This window comes from Nanorana parkeri, unplaced genomic scaffold, assembly GCF_000935625.1.
Source record: "Nanorana parkeri isolate BGI_ZX_2015 unplaced genomic scaffold, ASM93562v1 scaffold1284, whole genome shotgun sequence".
Lineage (NCBI taxonomy): Eukaryota > Metazoa > Chordata > Amphibia > Anura > Dicroglossidae > Nanorana > Nanorana parkeri.
The window spans coordinates 470,830-494,727 of record NW_017307552.1 but is presented as its reverse complement, the minus strand read 5'-3'; the positions used below and the strand labels follow the sequence as shown (position 1 = coordinate 494,727).

General features: G+C 43.1%; 2 protein-coding genes across 3 annotated transcripts in view; one reads left to right on the top strand and one right to left on the bottom strand.

Annotated features, from left to right (window-relative positions):
* Positions 1 to 5,002: 5,002 nt before the first annotated feature.
* Positions 5,003 to 22,940, bottom strand: NFS1 (NFS1, cysteine desulfurase). 2 transcript variants are annotated; one of them, XM_018569084.1, is made up of 13 exons: positions 22,797 to 22,940; positions 22,117 to 22,196; positions 20,534 to 20,650; positions 18,538 to 18,621; positions 16,648 to 16,800; positions 16,446 to 16,539; positions 13,586 to 13,720; positions 12,958 to 13,115; positions 10,548 to 10,653; positions 8,351 to 8,432; positions 6,915 to 6,998; positions 6,046 to 6,135; positions 5,003 to 5,288 (listed from the first exon to the last, which is right to left on the bottom strand). In XM_018569084.1, exons 1-13 carry the CDS (start codon positions 22,885 to 22,887, stop codon positions 5,225 to 5,227), a joined length of 1,338 nt encoding a protein of 445 aa, XP_018424586.1. In that variant the 5' UTR covers positions 22,888 to 22,940; the 3' UTR covers positions 5,003 to 5,224. The 2 variants fall into 2 exon arrangements, with proteins under 2 accessions (XP_018424586.1, XP_018424587.1); XM_018569085.1 differs by having other exon boundaries at positions 22,117 to 22,193.
* Positions 22,941 to 23,031: 91 nt separating this feature from the next.
* The window catches only part of ROMO1 (reactive oxygen species modulator 1), a 3,735-nt gene continuing 2,868 nt past the window's right edge, over positions 23,032 to 23,898 (top strand). The window contains exon 1 of the mRNA XM_018569086.1: positions 23,032 to 23,062. The gene's annotated coding sequence lies outside the window, so the exon portion shown is untranslated. The remainder of the gene's footprint in view (positions 23,063 to 23,898) is intronic.

Below are 23,898 nucleotides of genomic sequence, written 5' to 3'. Positions count from 1 at the left end.
AAAAGCATAAGGAAGATTAGAAAAAAGAGAATCAGAAAAAGAGGGAAACGGGGGAAAAATTTCAACACATTTCATTCAAACTTTGATTTATTCATCAACCCCCAATTTATGTTTTGCACAGATTCACGGACATACTGCTTTTTACACATTGACATTTGTTAATCTATGGTGGGCCCTGCCAGCACAGTGCTCCTACCTTACACGGGAAGCCCAGCCTTCACTGCTGCCTCGGCGCCCAATCTTCTCAGTTTCGCCGTTCGACTGGCTCCTTGGCGACGCCTCCTCCATCGCAGTCTCTGTCTTTGCCTCCTCGGTCTTCACAGGCCTCTTCCATCTCCCCGTCTCCGCCCCCTGTCTCATGCCGCGCCGTCTCCTCATGTACTCTCATCTCCGCCTCGATCTCACGCCGCTCAGTCCCCCGGCTCCTCCCGTCCTCTCAAATCTCCGCCCCCCATCTCCCTCTGTCTCCACCCCCTGCTGCTCCGTCCCCCTTCTCCTCCTGCTCGCTCGTCCGCCGATTTCGCCCCGTCGGCTGCCTAATGTTTTGTGGCCTGAACCTGGGCTTGCGTGCCAGCAGAAAGGGCCTTGCGTGCCATAGGTTCGCCACCACTGACATAGGGCCATGAGACATGGCAAAATGAGGTGGCTGCTGTGCGGGCCACATTACAAGGTCCGGCGGGCCGGATTCGGCCCGCGGGCCTTGTGTTTGCCACCCCTGCCTTAAAGGGTCGGAGGTAGCCGTCGCCAAAGAGTTAAAAATCATGCTTTGTTTTTTTTTTACATACAGCCAAGTAAATATAGAGCCACCACAGCTGATCAATACAATTTTAGAAACCTTTATTGGTTTACAATCTGCCAGATGCAAAATATAAACTGTACTGTACATTAGCCTCACATTTTACAAACCTGAGCGAAAATAAGGCAAAAACAGAATGGACATGTCATGTGACTACGGACTGTAGCGTCCCACAATGTTGTGCCCCAAAAACTACTATACAGATATTTTTTAAAGGGAAATCTTCTCTCTGTCAAAAAAACAAACAAAAACACAAACTGTTGCCTTTAAAATCCATGGGCACAAGAAAAGAAAAAAAAAAGGCACATGCACACACTAGAACACATTACATAGGAAGGTTGGAGCACACACACGTGTGTCCTTGTGCGTATAAGTTAATGTAATATGCAGTGTGTGTGGGGGCACCAGGTATACGGCCCGTCTGCTGCAGAAAACATTTGAATAAAGCAGAGCAGAAGCAAAGATGTGACACAAAGTAATGGAAATCTGAGTATTAATAATGATTACTGCTACAAATGCTTGTAAAACAGGCAGATAAATCCCAAAGCCTAGCATTCTAATGGCCTGCTGACACACCCCGGGCTTTGTTCTAAATGGATCCCTTTTAATTCTTTTAATCGAAATTGCAATCTTACGCTGTGCCTATATAAACCACCAAAGTGTTTTGAGAGGAGGTGTATCGAATAAACAATGTAATGCAGAGGCACCCCAGATAGTAAATTATGATCAGTACAGGGAAGACATGGATTTTGTATTTGGCACTAAGCTGGTAACGCATTTCGCCACTGTCACTTCATAGAGACAGAGGCAAGCTTGCTGGCTGAAATGGAGACTGGTGTGTGTCCATGTCACCATGTGTGGTGACTAGCATTTCTTTGAATCCTTCCAACACCGGTCACTGCTAGTGCACTTAGAAGCATTTCCTATGTTCCCTGTTCACACCACAACTCAGAGGTTTTTGAAGGGGATCCTGTGAGACCCCTGAAACGTTGTATTTAGTGTTTGACTATGCAACAAGTACGTGAATAAATAGACGTACTTTATTTGCTTTGGAGTGCAGGTGTCCATCTTGTTTGCTTGTATACTTTGATGGGAGCCACCCAATGACACCAGTTGCACCCATTTCTCTGATGGAGCAGCGGTTCTGAGTGCAATGGGTATACAGACTGTATCCTGATGTGCAGACATACCACATTTTCCGCAGCGTACTGTATGGCACTGGTGGTCACTGCAGAGCAATGTACCAGCACTGCCGTACAGAGACATGAATGGACTGTACACTCCAAATACAATTGAAAGAATAAGTGCACTTTCAGAGAAAGAATAAATGCACTTTCTGCCCCCCTCCCCTGACCTCACAGAAGCTGTCCTCCTCCTTCTGCAGAAGCATACTTACCGAGATCTGGCACCCGGGGACTCCCACGATTGTTTATATTCTGTGCTAAAGTCCTTTTCCTCACACAGTAGAGCCCCATGGAAGTCTATGGGGATCGTCTCCCAGCAGGAGATGTCCCCATGTTCACACATTGCAGGTGTGATGTGCGGTGGGCTGCGGTAAAAAAAAAAGACCACAGAGAAATGAATGGAGTGTATACTGCAAATAAAGTCTTCTGGCTGGGAGGTGGAGGTAGACGGGCCCCACAGAAGTCTATGGGGCTCTAGTGCGCAGGCGCAGCCAGCAGCAATAGGACTTCGGAACGGGATGTAAACAAACATGGGAGTCCCCAGGCGCTGAATCTTGGCAAGTATGCATCCTCAGTGAGGAGGGTGGGCTTTGTGAGGTCAGGGGAGTGGGAGATTCAATGCACTTTATCTGAAAGTGCACTTATTCTTTAGGAAAATTAAAAAACAAACAATACACAATGCCTTCTGTAGAAACAATGCAAGGCACTGTACTCACTACTGCTGCCACCTATTGGACACAAGCCACACAGTAAAATGCTGCTTTTTTACCATGCAAATAGTGTGAACAAGCCCTAAGTCACAACATTTGTTATTTTGGTGCTTAAGAATTGCAACTTTTATAAAAAAAAAAAAAAAAAAAAAAAAAGATCCATTTCCCCCCTTGGAATAATTATCATTAACCATCAGGGCACCCCTGCTCCATGGGCTTTTTTTAAATCCACTTCTCTAACCACTTTTACCATTCTGAAGCTCTATAAAGAATCACCAGATTTTTGCCTCCACAAATAAACCACCCAAGGCTGCGCAGACTACTCATGTAGTAACCCACAAGCTCACCAGAGTTCTCCGCTACCCTCATTCTTTCATCCAAAACACATATAGTTGTCTTTCAGTCTATTACTACACTATCAGGGTTGTCCTGCCTTCTCTCTCTCTCTCTCTCTCTTGTATTTCCTGCATGCTGCTCACCTTCTTACCCTGTAAGCACAGGTGCCAATTTGTTTTGGTTGCACTCCAACTTTAAAGCTGGGTTGACACTATTGCATTGTGCTAACGCACCCCCACTACCACAATGCAAGGTAACGGCGGTTATGAGTGTTGGTGTGTTGTGCTATTCCTTTTGAAAGGCACCCCAACACGCTAAGGTAATGCACATGCTCTACTACGTTACATTGGCGAAAAAGGGCCTGATGCAGTTTTGGCCGCAATGGGATATGTTGGCAACCTATTCAAAATGAAAGTGCTGCCTTAACGCAATGCATGTTAACATGGGTTGGTCATCACGCTGCAAAATTGTGAACCCGGGAACTGATGTAGCAGCTGGCAGAATAAAGCACAGTACTCAGCAGGGGGAGGGAACAGGTATATTTAAGTGTTGAATATCAATGGTGCCCATTTGAATTACCACCTGCAATAAAGGCAAGTATGAAACATCTTTTACAGGGTTGTTTTAAAAACTGGGGAGGGGGAAGGCAACCTTGGCACTTCAGCTGTGATTAAACCACAGATCCCATCATGGCTTTGCCACTGGGAGTCATGCCTGTGGCTGTCTTGCAATACCTCATGAGACTTGTAGTTCCACAATAGCTGGAGTGCCTAGGTTGCCAACCTCTGGAATGAGAAACACACTGTCTCCAAATGTTCATTGTTGGCAGACGTCTGGGAAATTAGCTCTGTTGATTGGAGGAGAATGGGCAGAAAGTAGAAAAGGAAGATAAGTAGAGAAAGTAGATAAGCCCACTCCCCTTGTGGGCTTATTCTAATAGATGACTCCCATAACATTAGGCACTGGTAATTATCTGCACCATCCAAAGGGCCTCTTTACCTGACATAAGACTCTCTCCCTCATCTTGCACACACCAATTAAGATTTTATTGAACATTTGTGTTCACTGCAATACTGAACTCCCAGGGCTGCTGGGAAACACAGATGTCATGAGAAGTGTCCGTGTCCCCCGTTTCGGAGATTCCTTTTCATCTCTCGTCATTGGTACATTCTCCAGACTGTGGACATGGACAGCAATTAAAACTCAGAGGTTTTGTTTTCTATTGCAGTGACCCCATTAGGAATATTTTTCCTAATTTCTTGTCTTGGTGGCAACAGAAAATAAGTGGAATCCCCATAAACAGGACACCACAATAAAAACAGAGGTTCAACCCTTCTCCACTTTTCTCTAAACAAATGGTTTGGCTGTAGTTTGAATTTAAAGACTACTGAAACTATTTAAAGTCCACCAAAAGCAATTTTTTCATTTGAGTTTTGGATAGTGTAGAAAAGACATCCAGAATTTCTTTGCGTTTATGTCCTGTGATTTCCCTTTTTATCCTGTAACAGACATAACAGGATGTGAAAGTAAAACTCTCCAAAGTGAGTGTAAATCCCCCTTAGACAGTTGTCACTGCAACAGGTGTCCCATTTGAAAGATTTCTACTCTATTCTTGTTCTATAATCCCAACTACTATAAAGAAATCCTTATTTTAGCTCATTGGCCCAATCAACACTTTATCACATCTTCTCATCCCCATTCTGAGAGTCAGGAGCTATCAATAATTGCTGGAGCACAATGTCAGTAGTGACCAACAAAAATTATCTTTTCATGTCATTACTTCCTTTCCACCAGGACCAGTGACAGGAAGTGAGAGCGCTACCGATGGGACGAACAGCATTGTGAATAATCCATATTAAACTCCAAACAAATCCATAATAAAGGAGGACATCTCTTTGCCTTTCAGCAATGAACAATGTTTCTCATAAATAGCCAGGAATAATGATACCTTTTTATGTAAAAGTCAGCAGTGTCTAAAGTGATTGTGCATGAATGCTGCAGCAGAAGAAACCAGCCCAGGTTGCTCCTTTGACTATTAGTGCTTGCAATTTAAATGGGGACAAGAATACACAAGAGTTTGACAGACCCCTCAGCTATCAGGGGCGATGGCAGCTATAGAAGTATCCCATTATGTAACAGAAGCCAATAGACTAATGAACAGAACGTGTTCACATGTTCTGTCTTTGGTACTCGGGCTGTCAGTGTTGGCTCCATTGGATGCTCTTCAGATCAATCCCATCTTGCACCATTTCCCACAGTGGGCTGCAAAAACACAAACAACATTATTAAAAAGGATGCTATTATTACATAATGAAAATGTATCAAACCTAAAGTTGAACTCTAGGGAGATTTAAAAAACAACCTTTGCAGTGGGGGCATCCTCCAGACTACATGGATGAAAAGCTTGTTTTTGCCTACGGTACAAATTTTTCTTACCCTGATCCTAACTCCCCCTTCAGTAGGAGCTTTCCTCTACTTTTCAATGCACCAGTTTGTTGGTGGACCCTCAGCGTCATCACTTAGAATGCTGGAAAGCACGTCTAAAATGTTTCTTTTTCAATTTTAGATTTTTTGGTTTTCCTTTTACACCCGTGTCTCATTGAGGAGAATGTTGTGAAGACAACAGAAAATGAGAGAAAATCTTTCCAATTTGAGGGAAATGTCCTCCTACACAATTATCATAGAAATAACTGTTCCTACTGCAAGATTCCCCCCAAATTCCTGTTTTGGCAACAAATCCAAATTTTTGATTTTCACCCACATACAGTCATGGTGACAGTGGTCACCAGGGCAAGTACAGAGAGAAAATCTCTTTAACAGAGTACATACAGTAAGCAGTAATAAAAAACAAACACTCTATACAAAACAAAATAAAATAGTTTTAGATACACTTTCAAACAAGTGTGTTACTAGTTATTAGGATGATAAACGTATGGTATCTGCCTACTGGCACACTCTACCCCTACTCCATTTATAGAAATGTAAGAAAAGGCCATGTTTCTCTCACGGTTTGGTATACCTCATTTCTCTGAGCCGTTTCACCTCCTGTATGCATTTTTTAACAGTAAAGTCAACTTCTTCCTGTGTTGTGAATCGTCCAATACCAAACCTAAATGGCAAAAGATACACATAAATCTTACACTCTAATCAAACATGAGTGAGAGAGAAGAGAAAGAAAGAGAATAGAGAGGGGAGAGGGATGATGGAGAGAGAAGAGGAGAGAGGGATGATGGAGAAAGAAGAGGAGAGAGGGATGATGGAGAGAGAAGAGGAGAGAGGGATGATGGAGAGAGAGAAGAGGAGAGAGGGATGATGGAGAGAGAAGAGGAGAGAGAAGAGGAGAGAGAAGAGGAGAGAGAAGAGGAGAGAGAGATATATCCTGTATAAATAAATGCTACAGTGTTGCAGTAAAGGACAAGAGCACTTATCCGTTTGTCCCCCCTAAGATAACCTCATGATCCCTACCTTTCCTTGGACAGATGCATACTTTCCGAGTTCCGACGAGTACAGCCTCCTTTGTTTGTTTACATCCATTGGTGAAAGTTTACTTTTCCTGGCCATGCCTGCGCAGTACATCCCTATTGCCTTCTATGGGGCCGTCTCCAAGCCAGTAGACAGCGGTAGACGAGCCCCACAGAAGGGAATGGGGATTTACTGCATAAGTGTGGCCAGGAGAGGGAAATGTTCACCACAGGATGTAAATAAACAACAGAGGCTGGGCCCATCTGTACTCAGAAAGTATGCATCTGTGCAGGGGGAGGATAGGATCAATTGAATCACCTTAAAGTGGTCAAAAAGATAAGTGCACTTTATTTTAAAGTGCACTGATCCTTTAAAACTCTTGCTCTAAAATATACATCTACAAGAATACCAACTCTTAGAACCAACCTGATAGAGGAGTGAGCCAGATCCTCGTCGGCTCCTATAGCTCTCAAGACATAAGATGGCTCAAGTGATGCTGACGTGCACGCGCTAGAGATGAACAAAGAGAAGGGTTTAAGTGCAAGTCCAAAGAATGTTTTAATCTCATGTGCAAGTTTCACAATTTCAATGTTAATTTAAAAACCAAAACAAGGAACAAATATAAATCTACCTAGCCTACAACAATCTGGTACAAGGAAGTAGGTTACCCCTGGATTCTGTGGTTATAATTCCCCAGATAAATATTTCTTGATGTAGATCATAATAGCTTTTTACTTTGTTGCAAGAATATTGCTGCACAAAGTCAATACATTGTATGTACATCTACTGCACATGCATATATACGAGTGTATATATCTATATATAGATTTATATATAACTATATAGATCTATATATAGATATATATGGACACACATTTTTACCATCCGTGTCCACCCACCTACAATTTTACATGGTTGTCCATTCAGAGTGGTATACAGATGGCAGCCACGGCGCCTTGCAGCAAATTGTTTCAAGCCATGCTGCATCTGGCAGGTGCTGCCACTTGCCAAATGCATCCACTGAAGTCAATGGAGATGCCCCATAACTGCGGCATTTATTTCTATGTAAAATCCTAAAAACATTCAGGAGGCAGCAGTATCGCCTCCTACACGTGAACCGGCCTCTAAAACACCACCTGAAAATCGATCCAAAAAGGCAGTCAGGTAAATGATGAGGATCCTCAGAGCCTACCTGTGTGACAGTCGCAGTGGCCAGGCAGGGACTTCGGTAATGCTGAAACTGATTTTTATCAGGTTCATCTTTACTGAGCTGCATGGAAGATGGAATGTCCAGTATGGACACTCCAGCCCCAGTGCCACCCCCTCCTCAATGTGCCTCCATGAGTGCTGCCTGAGGCAGTTGCCTCAACTGGCCATTTTCTGTGGAAAAAAAAAAAGGAGAGAACAGGCCCTTGGACTTTCCTCTGACGTTCTCCAACATATTGGAAAAACGAGCCACAATGAGGATTTCCAAAACTTTCAAACCTTTTCGTAGTCACTCCAACACTGCTAAATTATTGCTATAGTGTCTTGCAACCCTAAGAGTTCTAACTAATTGGGTACCTCAGAGTCTCCCTCCCTGTGCTTCATGGCACAGTGCACAGTAACACTAAAGACTGGTAATCCTTTGGATGGGTAGTAAAGGTTTAAAGATAAACCTCCACCCAAAAAAAAGTAAGCTAAGTAAGGGGGGTGGGGTAGGAGACGAGGGACAGAAAAAAGGTACTGGGTGTTTTTTACCCTAATGCAGATAATGCATTAAGGTAAAGAATGCCTGGCCTTTAGTACTACTTTAAATGCAAAAAGAACTTAAGATGTAATAAATCAGGTAGAATATAAAAGCAGGTTTTGTACTATCATACCTTCCAGAAGAGAGCGCTACATCTTTCAATGCCATCAATAAACTCTCCCCTTCCACATAGGCGAATGAAAGGTTTATACAGCCTGGAAAATAGTATGAAGGTCAGACTTCCATACACTATACAGAGCTTATCACTGCACATCATTTAAACTGAAGTCTAATCAGATATAGAAATGTAAGTATGAATTTAGCACATAGCATTAAATATACAAATACATCAAACCAAAAAAATATAAAGTGCCAAAAAGAATAACAGGAAAATAATAAAATGACAAAAAAAACAACTTACATGCAAACCACATTTCAAAGCATATGCTGGTTGCAGATTGGTATAAATTTTAAGAGCACTGGTATAAATCTACATAGCAAAGTTACATGGAATACACAGATCCTCCCAGCAAATTTGAGTCCGATATCTTAATGTTGATAACAGCATTAACGTTACTTTACCAAGTTAGCCGATATGCATAAATAAACTAAAGCAGAAAGACTGAAATTATTTTCATCTATATATGCTACTTCAGGTTCCCTTTAGTGTTGGCCTCCTTGCTATGGGAATAGGCTTGGGTCACACGATCTCAGCTAAATGTGAGGATCAACCATTCTGAAGTCTCGTCCTCTTAGTCATTCCATAGTAATCTACTGACCAAGTTGACAAGGCTTTATGCATGTGGTCAGCACTGAAGCAATCCTGGATCCCCATTTTCTCCAGAAAATGTAAGCATTTCAGCCCTTCTTTTCATTTTCCCATCCCAGCATGACCCCCTGCAAAATGCCCAACTCTCCACAGCTCAGGTAAACCTCACACACTGCAATGAGGGATGTAGGTAGGGTGCCAAATCAAACTACGCCTACGGGACTTTCTGGTGGTCTGAAGACTCCCAGCAGGATCAAGGAAGGTATATGCATACTTTTTGCATTTAAACGTCTTACACCACAGTTGGCACTTCCCATTTGAAGCTGATTTCCAAACGGTAAAAAAAAAACAAAAAACCCAAAAAAAACACACACAAATTTAGATTTTTATTGATTTTCCAGCTGAAAAAGGATCAATTATTTTTTCTCTAGGAGACGAGATAAGGGTATTACTCACCTAAACCCGCATTAGCAGCAGGCCTGTCCTCTTCTCGAGTGCTGAAAAGGGGTGGGCACTCCAATGTCATCATGTACAATGCAGGGCCAACATTGGACAATGTTTCTGTGATGACATCGGCAACAAGACTGGAAAAATGGATTTGGGGAACCTGTTATCACAACGGTGATGAGAAATATTGTGGGATCCTGGATTAAGTATGTAATGCTCTGTTTTATCTTCTCACCTAGAAAAATCTAGCATTAGATCCTTCATCAGCTAGATGAAGGATATATTTATTGATTTTAATACTGCCCAGAGTTTGCCTTTAAGACAGCTTTACTTGGAAAAATGCTTTTGTCATCAGAAAATGTGTAATCATAAATTATAGATAAAATTGTAAATTGTTCCAAATCCAAAATCAAAAGGGATCATTTAAAAATGAAACATAGGGCATAATTTATACAGAGATTCTTCCACACTTACACACGCACTTTTGATCTGTTAAAGGGTGAAGCAAAGCTTTAAGTGTCACTAAACTCAGAGTTAAAACTTATAACAATGCATTCAAGTACCTGAACTATTAACATAAATGTATCTTATTTGTGTATCACTCGGCTGTAGATGCTCAAATCATCTCTGAATTGGTGGTGATACTGTCCTTTCTTCTGTAGGGTGACTACTTTTGTTCCCCATGGTCCCTGTGTGTGTAGCCAACACTCCAAGCTTGCACCTGTGATGAACTACAATCTCAATTCAAATTAGTAAACTAAATGTGAGATTGTAGTCCATCACGGGAGTCCAACACACACAGGGACCATGGGGAACAAAAGTAGCCAGAAGGAAGGACAGTGTTAGAATGAATTCAGAGATGATTTGAGGATCTACAGCTGCTGAGTTTAGTGTTACTTTAATCTCCCCAGCACAGCTCTCAAAAAGGACAGCAGGAGAAGGGGCAAAACTTTGTCTGCAAACTTGCTTGATTTGTCCAACTATAATAAAAGAAGCTAACATTTTCTCTAAAGTATCTATTAATATAGGCGAGAAAGAATGACGAAACATTATTGTCTTCAGGCAATATGCTGATGAGCATATGACTGACAGTATATAAGTACTGATTTAATACCTGGGTATCGGTGCTCAGGGTCTCCGTTCAACACAACGTCAGGAATATTACACATTATAGTCTTGATCAAACGATCTGCCAGGTAGCTGATTCTCTTGTGGTCGTACTGAAAGTAAAGAGAAAAACATAAAACATTCATGCACTGAGCATCACAAAGCACGAATAAGGGCAGCAAATAAATCTATTATGACTATGGCTGTTACATAATACAATGTAACTTATGTATACCGAACCTATGCTAACTTAGGGCTCGTTCACACCAGCTCCGATGATCCACATTGATCAACACAGGCACAGCACAAGGACAATGAGAAGACAATTGTTTCCCATGTGCCTTGTTCACCCCATGCATGTGTGTTGGTGTGCGTTGCATAAAATTGGAGCATGTCTGCTTTTCTATACAACACACAAAAATGCATGCTAACACACCACACTGTAGTGCATAGAGTTGGATGTAGTGTCATTTTGTGACATTTGGGAAAAAGTAAAGACTGGGACGCGACATTGCATCATCCTGTCACAACACGCACACATTATGCATACCATGGTGTGAATGTGCCCCTTTGGTAGATTTATAAGTCAGGGCTGCTGAACTCTTTCTAAAAATACAATACTCAGTTTCAGCAAGATATTTTAGATTAAATGCCTATCACAGAAAAAAGGTAATATGGGATTAGTCAGCTTTAACCTTTTTGTGGCCAGAGGTCATAAAAGACTAGACACCCAAGCTAAATTTAGTGGTGTTAGTTTACACCAGTTATCTTGACAACAAAATGTATAATACCATTATGAGGAATTTCCATACCTATTAATGATAAGAGGCATTTAGTTGCTACAAAGTTTTAATAAAAATCCTGCTGTTTTTTCTTATTATATTCAGACAACACATTTTTAAAATGAATGCATTATTCTTGCAATACTGGATCATTACATTAATAAACTGGTGGCGCAGCAGCTTGAAGTAGGGCTGCAACAACTAATCGACATAATCGATTATTGAAAAAGTTGAAAACTTTTTTTAATCGCTGCACCTCCTCCCCACCTCACGCTCGCCGCTGCCACACCCGCATCCACACGCCGCACCTCCTCCCCGCCTCACCCTTACCGTCCGCCCAAATCCACGATCGGCACAGGGACGCGGGGAGAAGAAGTAAGGAGGAGCAGGTGTGGGTGGATGACAGCCGCCGATAGACAGGCCCGATCTCAGAAGCAAGTTGCTGGAAGACTGCTCAGGTAAGCCTGCACTTTCCCACACATGGTGCTCTATAATGTATTGCTGGGATTTGTATTCCTTTATAGCGGATGGTACATTGTGCTGTACTGTATATTATATAGAGCAATATACCATCAGCTATGGAGGAATACAAATCCCAGCAATACATTATACACTGTATGTATAAATGTATAGCTGGGATATGTTGTATTCCTCTATAGCTGGTGGTTTTCTGCATTGCGCTGTATAGAGGACTACAAATCAAGGAATAATACATTATACAGTGGTGCAATGCAGAATACCACTAGCTATAGAGGACTACAACACCCAGCAATAGTATATTATACAGCACAATGCAGAATACTGCCAGCTATAATGTACTATTGCTGGGATTTGTTGTATTCCTCTATAGTGGTGGTATTCTGCATTGCGCTGTATAATGTACTATTGCTGGGATTTGTAGTCCTCTATAGCCGATGCCATTCTGCATTCATTGCTGTGTAATTTTCTTTTTTTACTTCCACCGCTCCAAGCTTGCTTTTGTGATGGACTACAATCTCAATACAAACTAGTAGTCCATCACTGGAGCCATTTTTTAAATGTATTTTATTATTTATCCGATTAACCGAACTTAATAATCGGCTAACTAATCAATTTTCTAAATAATCGTTAGCTGCAGCTCTAGCTTGAAGATGGCAGTGTTCATATGCAGCTTTTATTTTTTCAAAGCCTTCATTTGATAACTATGCCAAAGCTACAAAATCATGTCCTGAGCATCAATGGAGGCACCAACTGTTAGTGACAGCTGGGATTGAGAGCCTGCAGCCACACACCATATCGGCTGCTGGCTCTCAAAGAGGGGAAATTCATGGAGATATCTCCAGCATGGGGCATGCTTCCCATAAAACGTCACTAACCACTATAAAAAGGCCACACACACACACACACACTGTTTAGAGCACTCATTAAACAGCATAGAGAAGGCATCAGCACAAAAGTAGCTGCATACATATGTAGGCAGCCATTCTGAGCTCAGTGCATAGTGCAGACACCTGTCCTATAGCATACCAAAATAAATCTGCATTATTAGAAAAATCGGACAGGTTTGCTTAACTTAATATGAGTTGGAGACTAATTACCACCCTGCAAAAGAAGAGATCTGCAATCCCAATTCACCATATAAAGCAGACCATTTACCTCTAACTCCTGCTGAGATACCTCACAGGCTGCCCCAAACCCCACAGTAAGCGGAGTTGGAACTGTACCAGATCTGAGGCCCCGCTCCTGACCTCCTCCGCTCATCATGGCCTCCACTCGTACTCTAGGCCGTCGACGAACATAAATTGCTCCTACGCCTAAAAAAAAAAGAAAGGAGGCAAGTAGCGGATGTTAAGGCCAGAAGTGTGTTATAGCTTAATGCTGAGAGCAATGTCTTTGTTTACAGTTACTTTCCCCATGTTTGACATGATTAATATACAGAATCTACAGTTACTTAAAGCAAAATTTTTATCTGGATAGTAAAATAGGAAGCAGCACTTATAATCTCATAGCTCTGTCACTCTTCTCCTATCAGCATGTTGCTTGTTAGAACATGAGTACTGCAGCACAACTGATTGGCTCCTTCTGCCACTTATCCCTCTGCCAGTCTGAGCGCTGCTGTACTGGGATTTCAAGATTAGCTTGGGATTGCCAAGCCAAGCAGGTACTTGCATTTCTTTGATGTAAAATTACATGTAATGACATATTAACAAATAAAGAACTGCAATTATTCAAGTAACTTTTATATAATAACTGAAAAAAATAAAATAAAAACAGAACAGTTTACCTTTTGGGCCGTAGAGTTTATGCCCGCTTATGCTCATTAGATCAATCTTCATTTGGTTCACATTCAGTGGAATCTTGCCAGCTGCCTGTGCCGCATCTGTGTGAAAGAAGACCTTTTTGGAACTGCAGATATGACCTGTAAACAGAACAAAGAAAAAAAAAAAGTTGAGCTCAAAGTGGAAACATTTTTCAGCCTTTCTCTACTGAACAATAGCATGTGAATACCAAGATAAGGAAAAGCTGAGGTCCACTGACAGGTTTCTTTTTTTTGCCACCTTTAATTTCGCCCATTGAAGGACCACTTTGTAAAAACAAAAAAATCTTCCAAGTGGAAAAAATAAAAAATTTTGGCTAATTTTCTTAGGATGACCTCAAGCTGGCCACACACTGCTCACATTTAGAGACATGCGTGGCCCTGTTGGCACCCTGTTTTTCAATCAAATTTTGTTGAAGGAGCCAAATCCAAAAATTCTCAGCTGAACGACACCTGCATCCAAAGGGCATCAGGGATCAGCCATCAGGGGAGATTACCCCCAATCCACGTTGTTTAATGTAGCTAGGGGAGTCAAGGTTTTGTTTGTCCAGCCCCACCCTAGGGTAATGGCAGGCTTAGGTCTAAGAGCAGCAGGCGAAATTTAATTTCCTTTAGACCAGGGATGGCCAAACTCCGGACCTCCAGCTGTGGTGAAACTACAAATCCCATGAAGCATCTCTCTCCGGGAGTCATGTCTGTGGCTGTGAGAATCTTGCAAAGCCTCATGGGATTCGTAGTTCCACCACAGCTGGAGAGCCGCAGTTTGGCCATCCCTGCTTTAGACTGACTAAAGGAGTCAGGAGCTTAGAAGGAGACTGTGCCCCCTCCTTCCCCAAGGCTGCTGTGATGTGTTGAAGCCTGGGGGAGTGAATACTTAAGGATTCATCTGATCTAAGCACTCCAGACCCACATAACAGCCAGGATAAGTAACACACCCTTTAGGCCCTTTTCACACCAGATGAATGAGTGTGAATGGGTGCAATGTGTTGCATTGCCCTCTGCTGGCAAAAAAAAAAAAAAAGTAGAGCAGGCTCTAAATTTTTTCAGTGCAACGGACTGGTGTGAACTGCTAACGCATGTCAGCAAAGGGTAGAACAAAAAAAACAAACACCCCCCTCAAAAAAACTCTACGTAATGCAATGGATGTCAATGCACCATACACACTCAAGTTAACCTACCCAGTGGCAACACAGACAGCAATTAAGACCTTATGGGTTCCAAAGCCTTTCTACCTTATAGAAGTCTAACAAAAAAAAAAGTTAGCTACACATTTACTGCAAGATGTTTTATCGTTATAAAGGTTCAAGGGTAAGTGCTGACACTGGATGACTGTTATTTTATTCTCTTCCACCTCCCTCTTGCAGGGAAGTTCAAATATCTTGAGACCAGTTACGTCATACAACTAAGCAGGGCACCTTGGGGCTGCCTGTTCGACTGCGAGGTCCTTGACAAAAGGCCCAAATATCGAGTGTAGTATTTACAGAAAGAGTGGTGGGACCCTTCTCCACAGATTTAGGAATGCTCTGCTAGAGGCGGAGCTTATACACATACTAAGATACCCTCTTCCTCTTTTCATGGTTTACTAAAGCTGAACTCCAGGCAGATATACAAGGGACAAATTAAAGCAGTGGTGTAATCATTAAAGTGACAATAAAGGCAATTTTTTTTTCCCCTCACCCAAACGTTAATTAAAGCACTTACCTTAAATGATGTCTCTTAATCCGATCTTCTTCTTTGCTGTAGTTTTCAGCCTACCCTCCAGCGCTGCGGCAAGTCTCCGATCCAGCGCTGACTCCTCTGGGCTTGCTGGTACTTCCTGTCCCACGGTGTCCTCATGCGGGTGCACGCATCCATAGACTTACCTTGCGTCTCTCCTCGCGTCCCGGCCGAAAATGTGAACTGCGCATGCGCCTGCCCCAAAATGCTTTGCGGCCGCCCGAGAATGTTCACATTTTCGGACGGGAGCGAGCGGGGAAGACACAGGTAAATTTAGACCGCTGTTAAAAGCGGGGTTTTTTTTTTTTTACTTTTTGCATATAGCTACTGCTTGCTAGCAGTAGCTGTATGCAAAAAAAGGTGAGGGTTTAAAAAACCCTTTAATACATCATTAAATGTATTTTTTTTAACTCAAGCAGTGCAAGTACCTGAATTTGGCTTGGGCTCTTGCAACCCCTGTACAGGAGAGCTCAACGATGAGCAGGGAGAAGCAGCACAAGGAGCCAATCAGGTGGGCTGCAGTGCAAGGAGTATGACAATAGGATGAGAGAGCAGAGTGATAGAGAGATGAGCTCATCAGTCTGCTGCTTCTCCTTTCACTGTCCACTCACAGGATGGGAGGAGGAGATCTGTTAATGAAAGTGAAAGTGCAACAGAGAAAGATTAGATCCCCTCCCATCGCAGGCAGAACTGTGTGGAAGAGCTGTGTAATATCTTAGGACAGGATAGACTGGCATACAAATCTCTTGACAAGTAAAACGGCTCCAATATTTGTATTCCATCTGTGCATTTAGCGGTTTGGAGTTTAGCTTTAAAGCAGACCTTCCATGGCAAACGTAAGGTTTGCTTTTTTTGCCAGCCCCCTGACATCCCCAACACAAATGGCTTTAAAAGGCCATTTGTAAACAAAATGCATTCTAGGCCATTGCAAGAGTGTACACGTGGAATTATGAGCTCCCAGTTCTGATCCTACTGGTGTCTTCCAGGGCTAGTCACAGGGGCGAATGGTTTGTTTACGAAAAACTTTTAAAGCTATTTGTGTTGGGCAGCAGGGAGCTGGCAAACTAAAGAACATTTTAGTAACAAAACAACAACAACATTGACTACATACCTATGTCTGCTATAGGCTGATTCACTCCAATCTCATTGTTCACAGCCATAATGGATACCAGGCTTGTGTCTGGTCGGATGGCCTCTTCCAGAACCTAGACCAAAAAATAAACGTGCTTATATGTTAAAAAGAAAAAAATCGAGAAAAATATTTGCTGTGTGGTCACAACAATAAAAAAGTGAGCAACAAATGCAACGGTCACCTTTAAGTCCACTAGGCCGTTCTTTTTAACAGGAAGGTAAGTGACCTGAAACCCTTCTGCTTCTAATGAGCGGCATGAATCCAAGACGCACTTATGTTCAGTCTGAGTGGTGATGATGTGTTTCTTGCGGGACTTGTAGAATCTGCCCACTCCCTTCATACCAGAAAAAAAGAGCGACAATATCAGAAACAGAAGAAGCTCATTTAAAAAAAACACCCAGTGTGTATGTAAACCTGTCATGGTCTGCCATTGCAGACTACCTTCTAAAAATGCTGGCTGCCTGGCTTTCTTGATGAATCCTCTAACAAAGAGGCCTGAAAATGCTAGTCACCTGACTTTCATCCTAATGCAGTGAGTACAATATAGAATGTGACGCATCATTAATCGTACATCCAGGGATAGTGATCGATCCTAACCATGTGTAACCATATCACATACGATTACATGTGGAGTGCTGACGGACTGCAGCGATCATATCTGGCTGATGTCAACCGGTCATTAACTTGAACGAGTGGAGACGGCCGATTGTAAACGGCATGTTTGGAATTCCGACCGCAGGAATGTGTTAGGTTCCTGCTGCAGGAATTTGTTAGGTTCCTGCTGCAGGAATTTGTTAGGTTCCTGCTGCAGGAATTTGTTAGGTTCCTGCTGCAGGAAACCCTAAGTGCATATTCGCACCAGGTTTTCATTGCGCTCTGTCTCCTCTGGGGAGTTGTACCCTCTCTTTCATTACCTTTATTTTTTTGTCACCAACACTGAGCCATATAGTCAGTCATATATTCTGTCTCCACTCTCAAAAGTGTTTCTAGATCCTGGACTGGGTGTGCTGTTACCCCCTACAACCTCCAGGACACCTTTATTCTATATAAGGGTAAGGTAGAGATCATAAGTAATGGCCAATCACACTGACTGTGTAAAGGTGCCTATACACCTTGCTATTATCGTTGGGAAATCGAATGAGATCGGGTTTTCGTACGATAATCCATCAGTTGATGGGAAGTGAACAATCACAATTACTGTACAACTGGCCGAGTTTCCTCGATCGGTCAGGCTATAAAACTTTTTTCGAATCGTACAAAAAAAAAAAAAAAATCGATGGATTAGTGGCAACATGAACACTGCACATGCGCAAATGAAAATCCCTTCTGTCGATCGACGAAATTGGGTCAGTGAGTACTGCTAACGAACGATAATTGAAATCCACATGATGGGGTATTCGAGCAGAAAAGGAACGACGGTTCGGTGAGGGCACGAAAGAAATCGAAAGATAATCGCAAGGTGTATGGCTACCTTAAAGCAGGTTCACTCTCTCTATTTGTTAAGGTGGCCATACGCTCTACAACCATCGCAAGACTTTAGTCTTGCGATGGTTGTAAAGGGATTAAAAAAACGTACGATCTGCCTATCTTGGACAGGCAGATCGCACTCTCGATCATCGCAAGCCCGCCCCCCTGAGGGGCGGGCTTCCGATGACCGCAATGCTGAACGGGCAGTGTGCGCGTGCGCACACCGGCCCGTTCAGCATTTATCTTCCGAGCACCGTTCTAACCAGCCGAGAATCGTACGATTCCCGGCTGGTTTTCGAACATGCTGGTTCGACAGAAGACGTGCGACCGTACAGTAGAAACGGTTGCACGTCTCCGTTCACAATGCTCGATTATCTTACGAAAAACCGATCGCATACGATTATCGTACGATAATCGTGCAGTGTATGGGCACCTTTATGGTGACAACTGGAAAGGGAAGAGCAAGTGATGGGAAATTAAAAATAATACAGTTGTCACTGCAATTAGGGACAGATGACTGCCGTTGGACGCAAGTTGTTTCCCAGTGCGATGGAAAAAAAAACTGGCTTACATAAAAGAACTAGTAATGAAATTTCCAGCTTACCTTTAAAGCAATATTGTTTGATTCGGTGGCCCCGCTTGTGAAAACTATCTCTCTTGGATCTGCTCCAATCAGGTTAGCCACTTGCTGCATAAGAAAAAAAGAAACTCTTTTCAGACAACCACATCAAATAATGCAGAAGGACATAAACCCCTGCTATCATATTCCACAATCTAGGCTCTCGCATCAGTAAAGTGTTTAAACTTCAAACACATTTAAATGAAAGGAAAAAAGAAAGGCAAGGTCGCAGCAAAGTTTAACTTGTCCTTGGAGAGTGTCCCAGGAACCCAAAATAGATTGTCAACTGTGGATGCAGCAATAGCAGTCCAGCTTGAACCAAGTAAATACAAAAAAAAGGATTTAGAGTGGCCATGAATCTGAAGAGCCTTTACGTGATCTGAGCGGCGCCGGAGCAACTGCAAAGAAAGGCAGATATCCGAGGTACAAGAGAGAGCTGAGCGGTCACCGCTGCGGGACCGCGGATCAGGTCAGTATATCTTCTTTATTTTAGACCCTAGACCAAAATAAGCACTTAAAGTGATATTAAAGCCTAACTTTTTTATTTTTTATTTCTCCTTTAACCGTTTGAAGACCAGGTGTTTCACCCCCTTCCTGTCCAGGCCATTTTTCAGTATTCAGCGCTGCTGTACTTTGACTGACGTTTATTCCGTCATGCAACGCTGTACTGAAATGAATTTTATACCATTTGTTGGGGACAGATAGAGCTTTCTTTTGGTGGTATTTAATCACCACTTTTTTTTAGTATATTCGGGAGAAATTACTGAAAATTTTGAAAAAAAAAAAGTTTTTTTTTACATTATGTTATAAAACAACTAATATTAACCAGTTTTTTTGGTAAAATATAAAAGACGGGGTCACGTCGGGTAAATAGACACCAAACATGTGAAGCTTAAAAATTGCGCGCACTGGCGAAATCGCAAAAAACTAGCATACCCAAAATTGGCCATAGGCGACGCTTTAAAAGCTTTTACAGCTCATCAGTTTAGTGTTATCAGTGATTGATGGCCCTAGAATTATTGCTCTCACTGCGACGTTCGCGGAGATATGTAACATGAGCGGCGTAATGGGCGCAATTGTCGTTTTTGCAGGTATGCACACCTGACGCATGTTTACATGCGTGTATGTAGGGGTGGGGACTTTAAAAAAAATAAAAATATTTTTTATGCGTAACTTAAAATTTTTTTGGGGGGAAACTTTAAATTTGTTTCCTATTACATCCAAGAAGCTCCCGGCCGGCCGTGTATACACAACAGCTGGCCGGGAGGTAGTTAAAGGAGACCCTCTTTTGCTGGAGACTGTTTCTTTTATTCCTTAAAAGTGCCTACTTCCTCATTTTCTAGTGGCTCCCCGCAGTGCACTTCCCACAGCACGGGTGCCACCATTGTTCTAATGGAGGCACCCATGCGCGCTCGTCCTCGCAGTGGCTGTGTGCGTCCATAGACACACACAGCCCTGTGGCAGGCCACGCCCCTTCCCTCTTTGATTGATGGCAGAAGGAGCCTATGGCTCCTCTGCCATCAGTACCCTCCCCCCGCAACCCGGAAGTTCGGGGAACGGAGGATCTCTTCAGACCGGCGGCGGGGACGAGTGCAGCTGACAGGTAAGTGTGTAGGGGACTGGGGTAGAAAAATGCATTAAGGTAAAAAATTCCCAGACATTAATACTACTTTAACCCTTGCAATGTGGGGGTAGCCCCACTGCAAGGGTTAATATTTGTTGTTCTTTGAATAAAATACCTTACTGGACCTTACCAGTAGCAATGTCGCCCGTCTTTTCTTGAATTGCTTTCATTTGAGACTTCCTCTACCAGTTTTTGGTAGGAGAAGCCCTACTAAGAGCACTGAATACTCTAAAGAAGAGAATCACTGACCTATGTGGGATTCTGAAAGCATGAATATCTAGCACCTCTTTCACAAACCTATAGAATGTTTTTATTATTGGCACAGCCGCCCTTTATCAACCCCTTAATTGAGGTTACCTCTCGGGCTTTCTCCATTGCTTTCTCGCTCTCCCAGCCGTATGCATGGGTTCTTGAATGAGGGTTCCCATAGTAATTCACCAAGTAAGGCAACATACGGTCTAACACCCTGGGATCCTAAAAATAAAGATGGTACAAAGAAAAAAATATATACATTTAAATCCAGATGTACTGATCCAATACCATCCAAAATCAGATGACAGCATGTCATGAGATGAGAGCATAAAATACATTAAGATAGAACTCCAAACCAAACTTTTATTTCTAGTTTTGGATAGACTGTGGATGGGCTAGAACCCTTGTGAAGTTTATCCTGCTGTCTGTGTCACCCTTGGGGAGCTCTACCCTAACTATTTGTCCTGTAGCACTGTCACTGGGACAAAAAGTGAAGGGAAATCCAAAATGTTACAGTTGCCACTGAAACAGCTGGTCTTACAATGGAGACACTTGCTCTGGTGACAACTGTCAAAAGGTATTTCCACATCCTGTGTTGCTTTTGGTGACAGGAAGTGCAATGGAATCTTACTGATGGGGCCAAAGACAGAAAAAAAAGCTTTAAAAGGAGAACTATGAGGCGAGTGCTTTTCACTCACCTCACAGTTCTAGCCGACCTGTGAGACTGTCACAGGTCGGCTCAGTAGATCGGGAGGTGAGCGAACACATACCGGCGTTCGCTCACCTCTCGATCCTGTCACAGCTCTCTGCCAAGGCAGGGGAGGGGCTGACTGGCGGATTGGACGGGGACTCTGCCTCCAGATAGGCAGAGCCAGCTGTCACTCACGGGATCCGCTTCAGGTCGGGATCCGCTTCAGCTGCGGTGTCTCAGTATACTGCGAGCTGTAGCTGTAGCTCGCGGTATACTGAGCTTAGGGTGATGGGAGGACGTTAGTTTGTGTCCTCCCGTTACCCTAAGGAGAACTACGGGGAAAAGCCTTAACCCCATAGTTCTCCTTTAAGAGGTTCTCTTTGCTGCTCTATCCCTAACTAAAATAAATAAATAAAGTCAGCAAACAATGGAAGACAGGAATCACCAGCACTGTTAAAAAAACATTTTCTATTGAGCGCTGGTGATTCCTGTCTTCCATTGTTTGCTGTGCACGGCGCCATCCGTGATTGTCACTACGAGCACCATCATTGTGTTTTGGGCCGGAGACCCTGTAAGGAGTGTAGGGGGACCTACTGCTTTCTAAATAAAGTCAGCACTCAACCTCAAATAAAACATAATCGCTACACAAGTCATTTTGGAATGTAATGTTATTCAAAATTGCCTTTCAGTTATCAAAAGTTTACTTTGTGTCCTTTAAGATGAAATCATTGCAACAGCACAACTCCATAATTGTCATTCCTGCTCAATTGATTGGTTCACTGCTGTTTTTCAGCAGTTCTTTCATAATGTGGCCAAACATGTGATCATAGCAGGCAGACCCTCCTTCGGCACAGGGCAGCATTTGCTTACCTTCACTGCCAGATGAAACATAATATATAACATGAAACACAATATTCACAGCAAGTATGAAAGCATAAGGGTTCCCTGTAACAATCCCTCGGGTGACTTTAGCGGAAAGGCGTATAATATAACCCACCATTGGCGTTGTTGCTTGAACGTCCATATACAGTGGTCTGAGCTCTGACTCCTTTGCATGCCTTCTGTCACGCCAGTCTGCTGAAAAACAAAATAACTCCATTGAATATACAGAGCAAGACACATTCAGTTATGTAATGTTCCCGGTGACACCCAGTGCTGACGGCTTTACATTCATCTGCTTGTTTACTGACAAAGTGTTAACAGAAATGTGTGCAGAGAGAAACACAAAGGCTGATATTTATTGCGGATCTGTTCCTGAAAATGCCAGCTGCCTGGCTGTCTTGGGGATGGGGGGATTTACGCTCACGTCCTGTTGTGGTGACTGTTGTTGCTGGGACAAAGTTTGAGGCAAATATAAAATGTAAGTTATCACTTGAACAAGCATAAGGAAAAAATATTCCAGGGGAGGGGGCAACCCTTCCAGTGTAGAGTAAACACTAAACATGAATACTTCCCAGGCTGTAAGGTGAAGTTCTTTGGTAAATATTGTGAACAGACAACAGAACTGGAACAGATGAGAGCACTGAATGTAAAGTGCAGACAAGGATGGCCACCAGGGTCAACCTTCCCTACACTGTCCCTGGAGAGCCTAGCTGTCATTGTACTGGAATGACTCTTTGCCAGCCCATACTGCGCCAGGACTTGCCATGCCTCCAGGCTGAGACCTAGTCCAAATACCTGTACTCTCCGCACGGCTGGCCCTGGCGGCCGGAACTCTCCCGCATTCCCCCACCGCCAGCAGGCTCCTGATCGTCGCCCTGCACAGCATCTCGTCGCACGGGCTGCCAGGCTCGTTGTGTAACTGTGGCCCAAGCACGGTGGGCGGAGACTCTGCCAAGGCTTCCGGGGTGGGTGGTACATCCGTGACGTCATCAGAGAGCTGCGGGCCAGAGCTAACAGGCGATCCAAGGGACGCGGAGCGGGCGCACACAGGGGCTACAGAGGTGAGGATTGGGCCTGGTGGGTACAGAACTGCGTAGTAGGCTCAGTCGGTACATCGAGTTCACAATTGCTTATACTTGAATGCTGCTGGGGGTGAGTCTACATATAGGTAGACTGCAGAGCTGCTGACTAATACAGGCTGCCCTATGGAGGAAATCTCCTGTGAGAAGCACGGAGGCTGCCATAGGTAACTTGCTTCTGAAAATGTTAACCGCTTGACCGAGAGGAAGAAGTATGTGGCAAGTGGAATCAGAACTCCTGATCAGCATGCTTTTTTTTTTTTTTCTGGCCTTAGATATAATTGAGGCGTGAGGCCATTTGATGTATGTAGAGCCAGAACATTTTCAACTTAAATTTGCATAGTTTAGGGTAGTTTTTTTGGGTGGGTTACATCACATTTCCTTTGTTCCCTATCCCAGAGATGCAACAGGAAGTTAAAATAAATCTCCCAGAGGGAGAGAAATTCCACGTGCCCCCATTGGAAGATTGGAGGTGACACAGATCGCAATAAAACTTGGTCACCCTTCCCCAATCTATCCAATATTAAAAACAATAAAAAAAGTTTCCTAGAGTATAGGCCAAACTTTTTATTTTTGGATGGAGTAAGTGAAGGTTGCAACTGCTGTCAGTTTATTTTTTGCCATTTATGTTGCATTGGGGAGATTGCTTCCTGTTCTGGAGATAAGACAAAGTGTGACAGGTATAATACTATAAGACAGGAAGTGCGACAGGTGTAACACTATGGGGTTTGGTGGCTAGCAGTATCCATTTTGAATTGTCCCCAATGTACAAAATAAAATGGGGGGGGGGGGGGATTAAAAAAAGTTTACCCCCATCG

Excerpts from the sequence above, each read along its gene's own strand:
- NFS1 (XM_018569084.1), bottom strand. The coding sequence starts at position 22,887 with ATGCTGTGCAGGGCGACGATCAGGAGCCTGCTGGCGGTGGGGGAATGC. Across the intron at positions 20,651-22,116 it reads TTCAAGCAACAACGCCAATG|GATCCCAGGGTGTTAGACCG; the intron begins GTGGGTTATATT and ends CTTTATTTTTAG. Across the intron at positions 6,999-8,350 it reads GTAGCGCTCTCTTCTGGAAG|CGCGTGCACGTCAGCATCAC; the intron begins GTATGATAGTAC and ends GTTCATCTCTAG.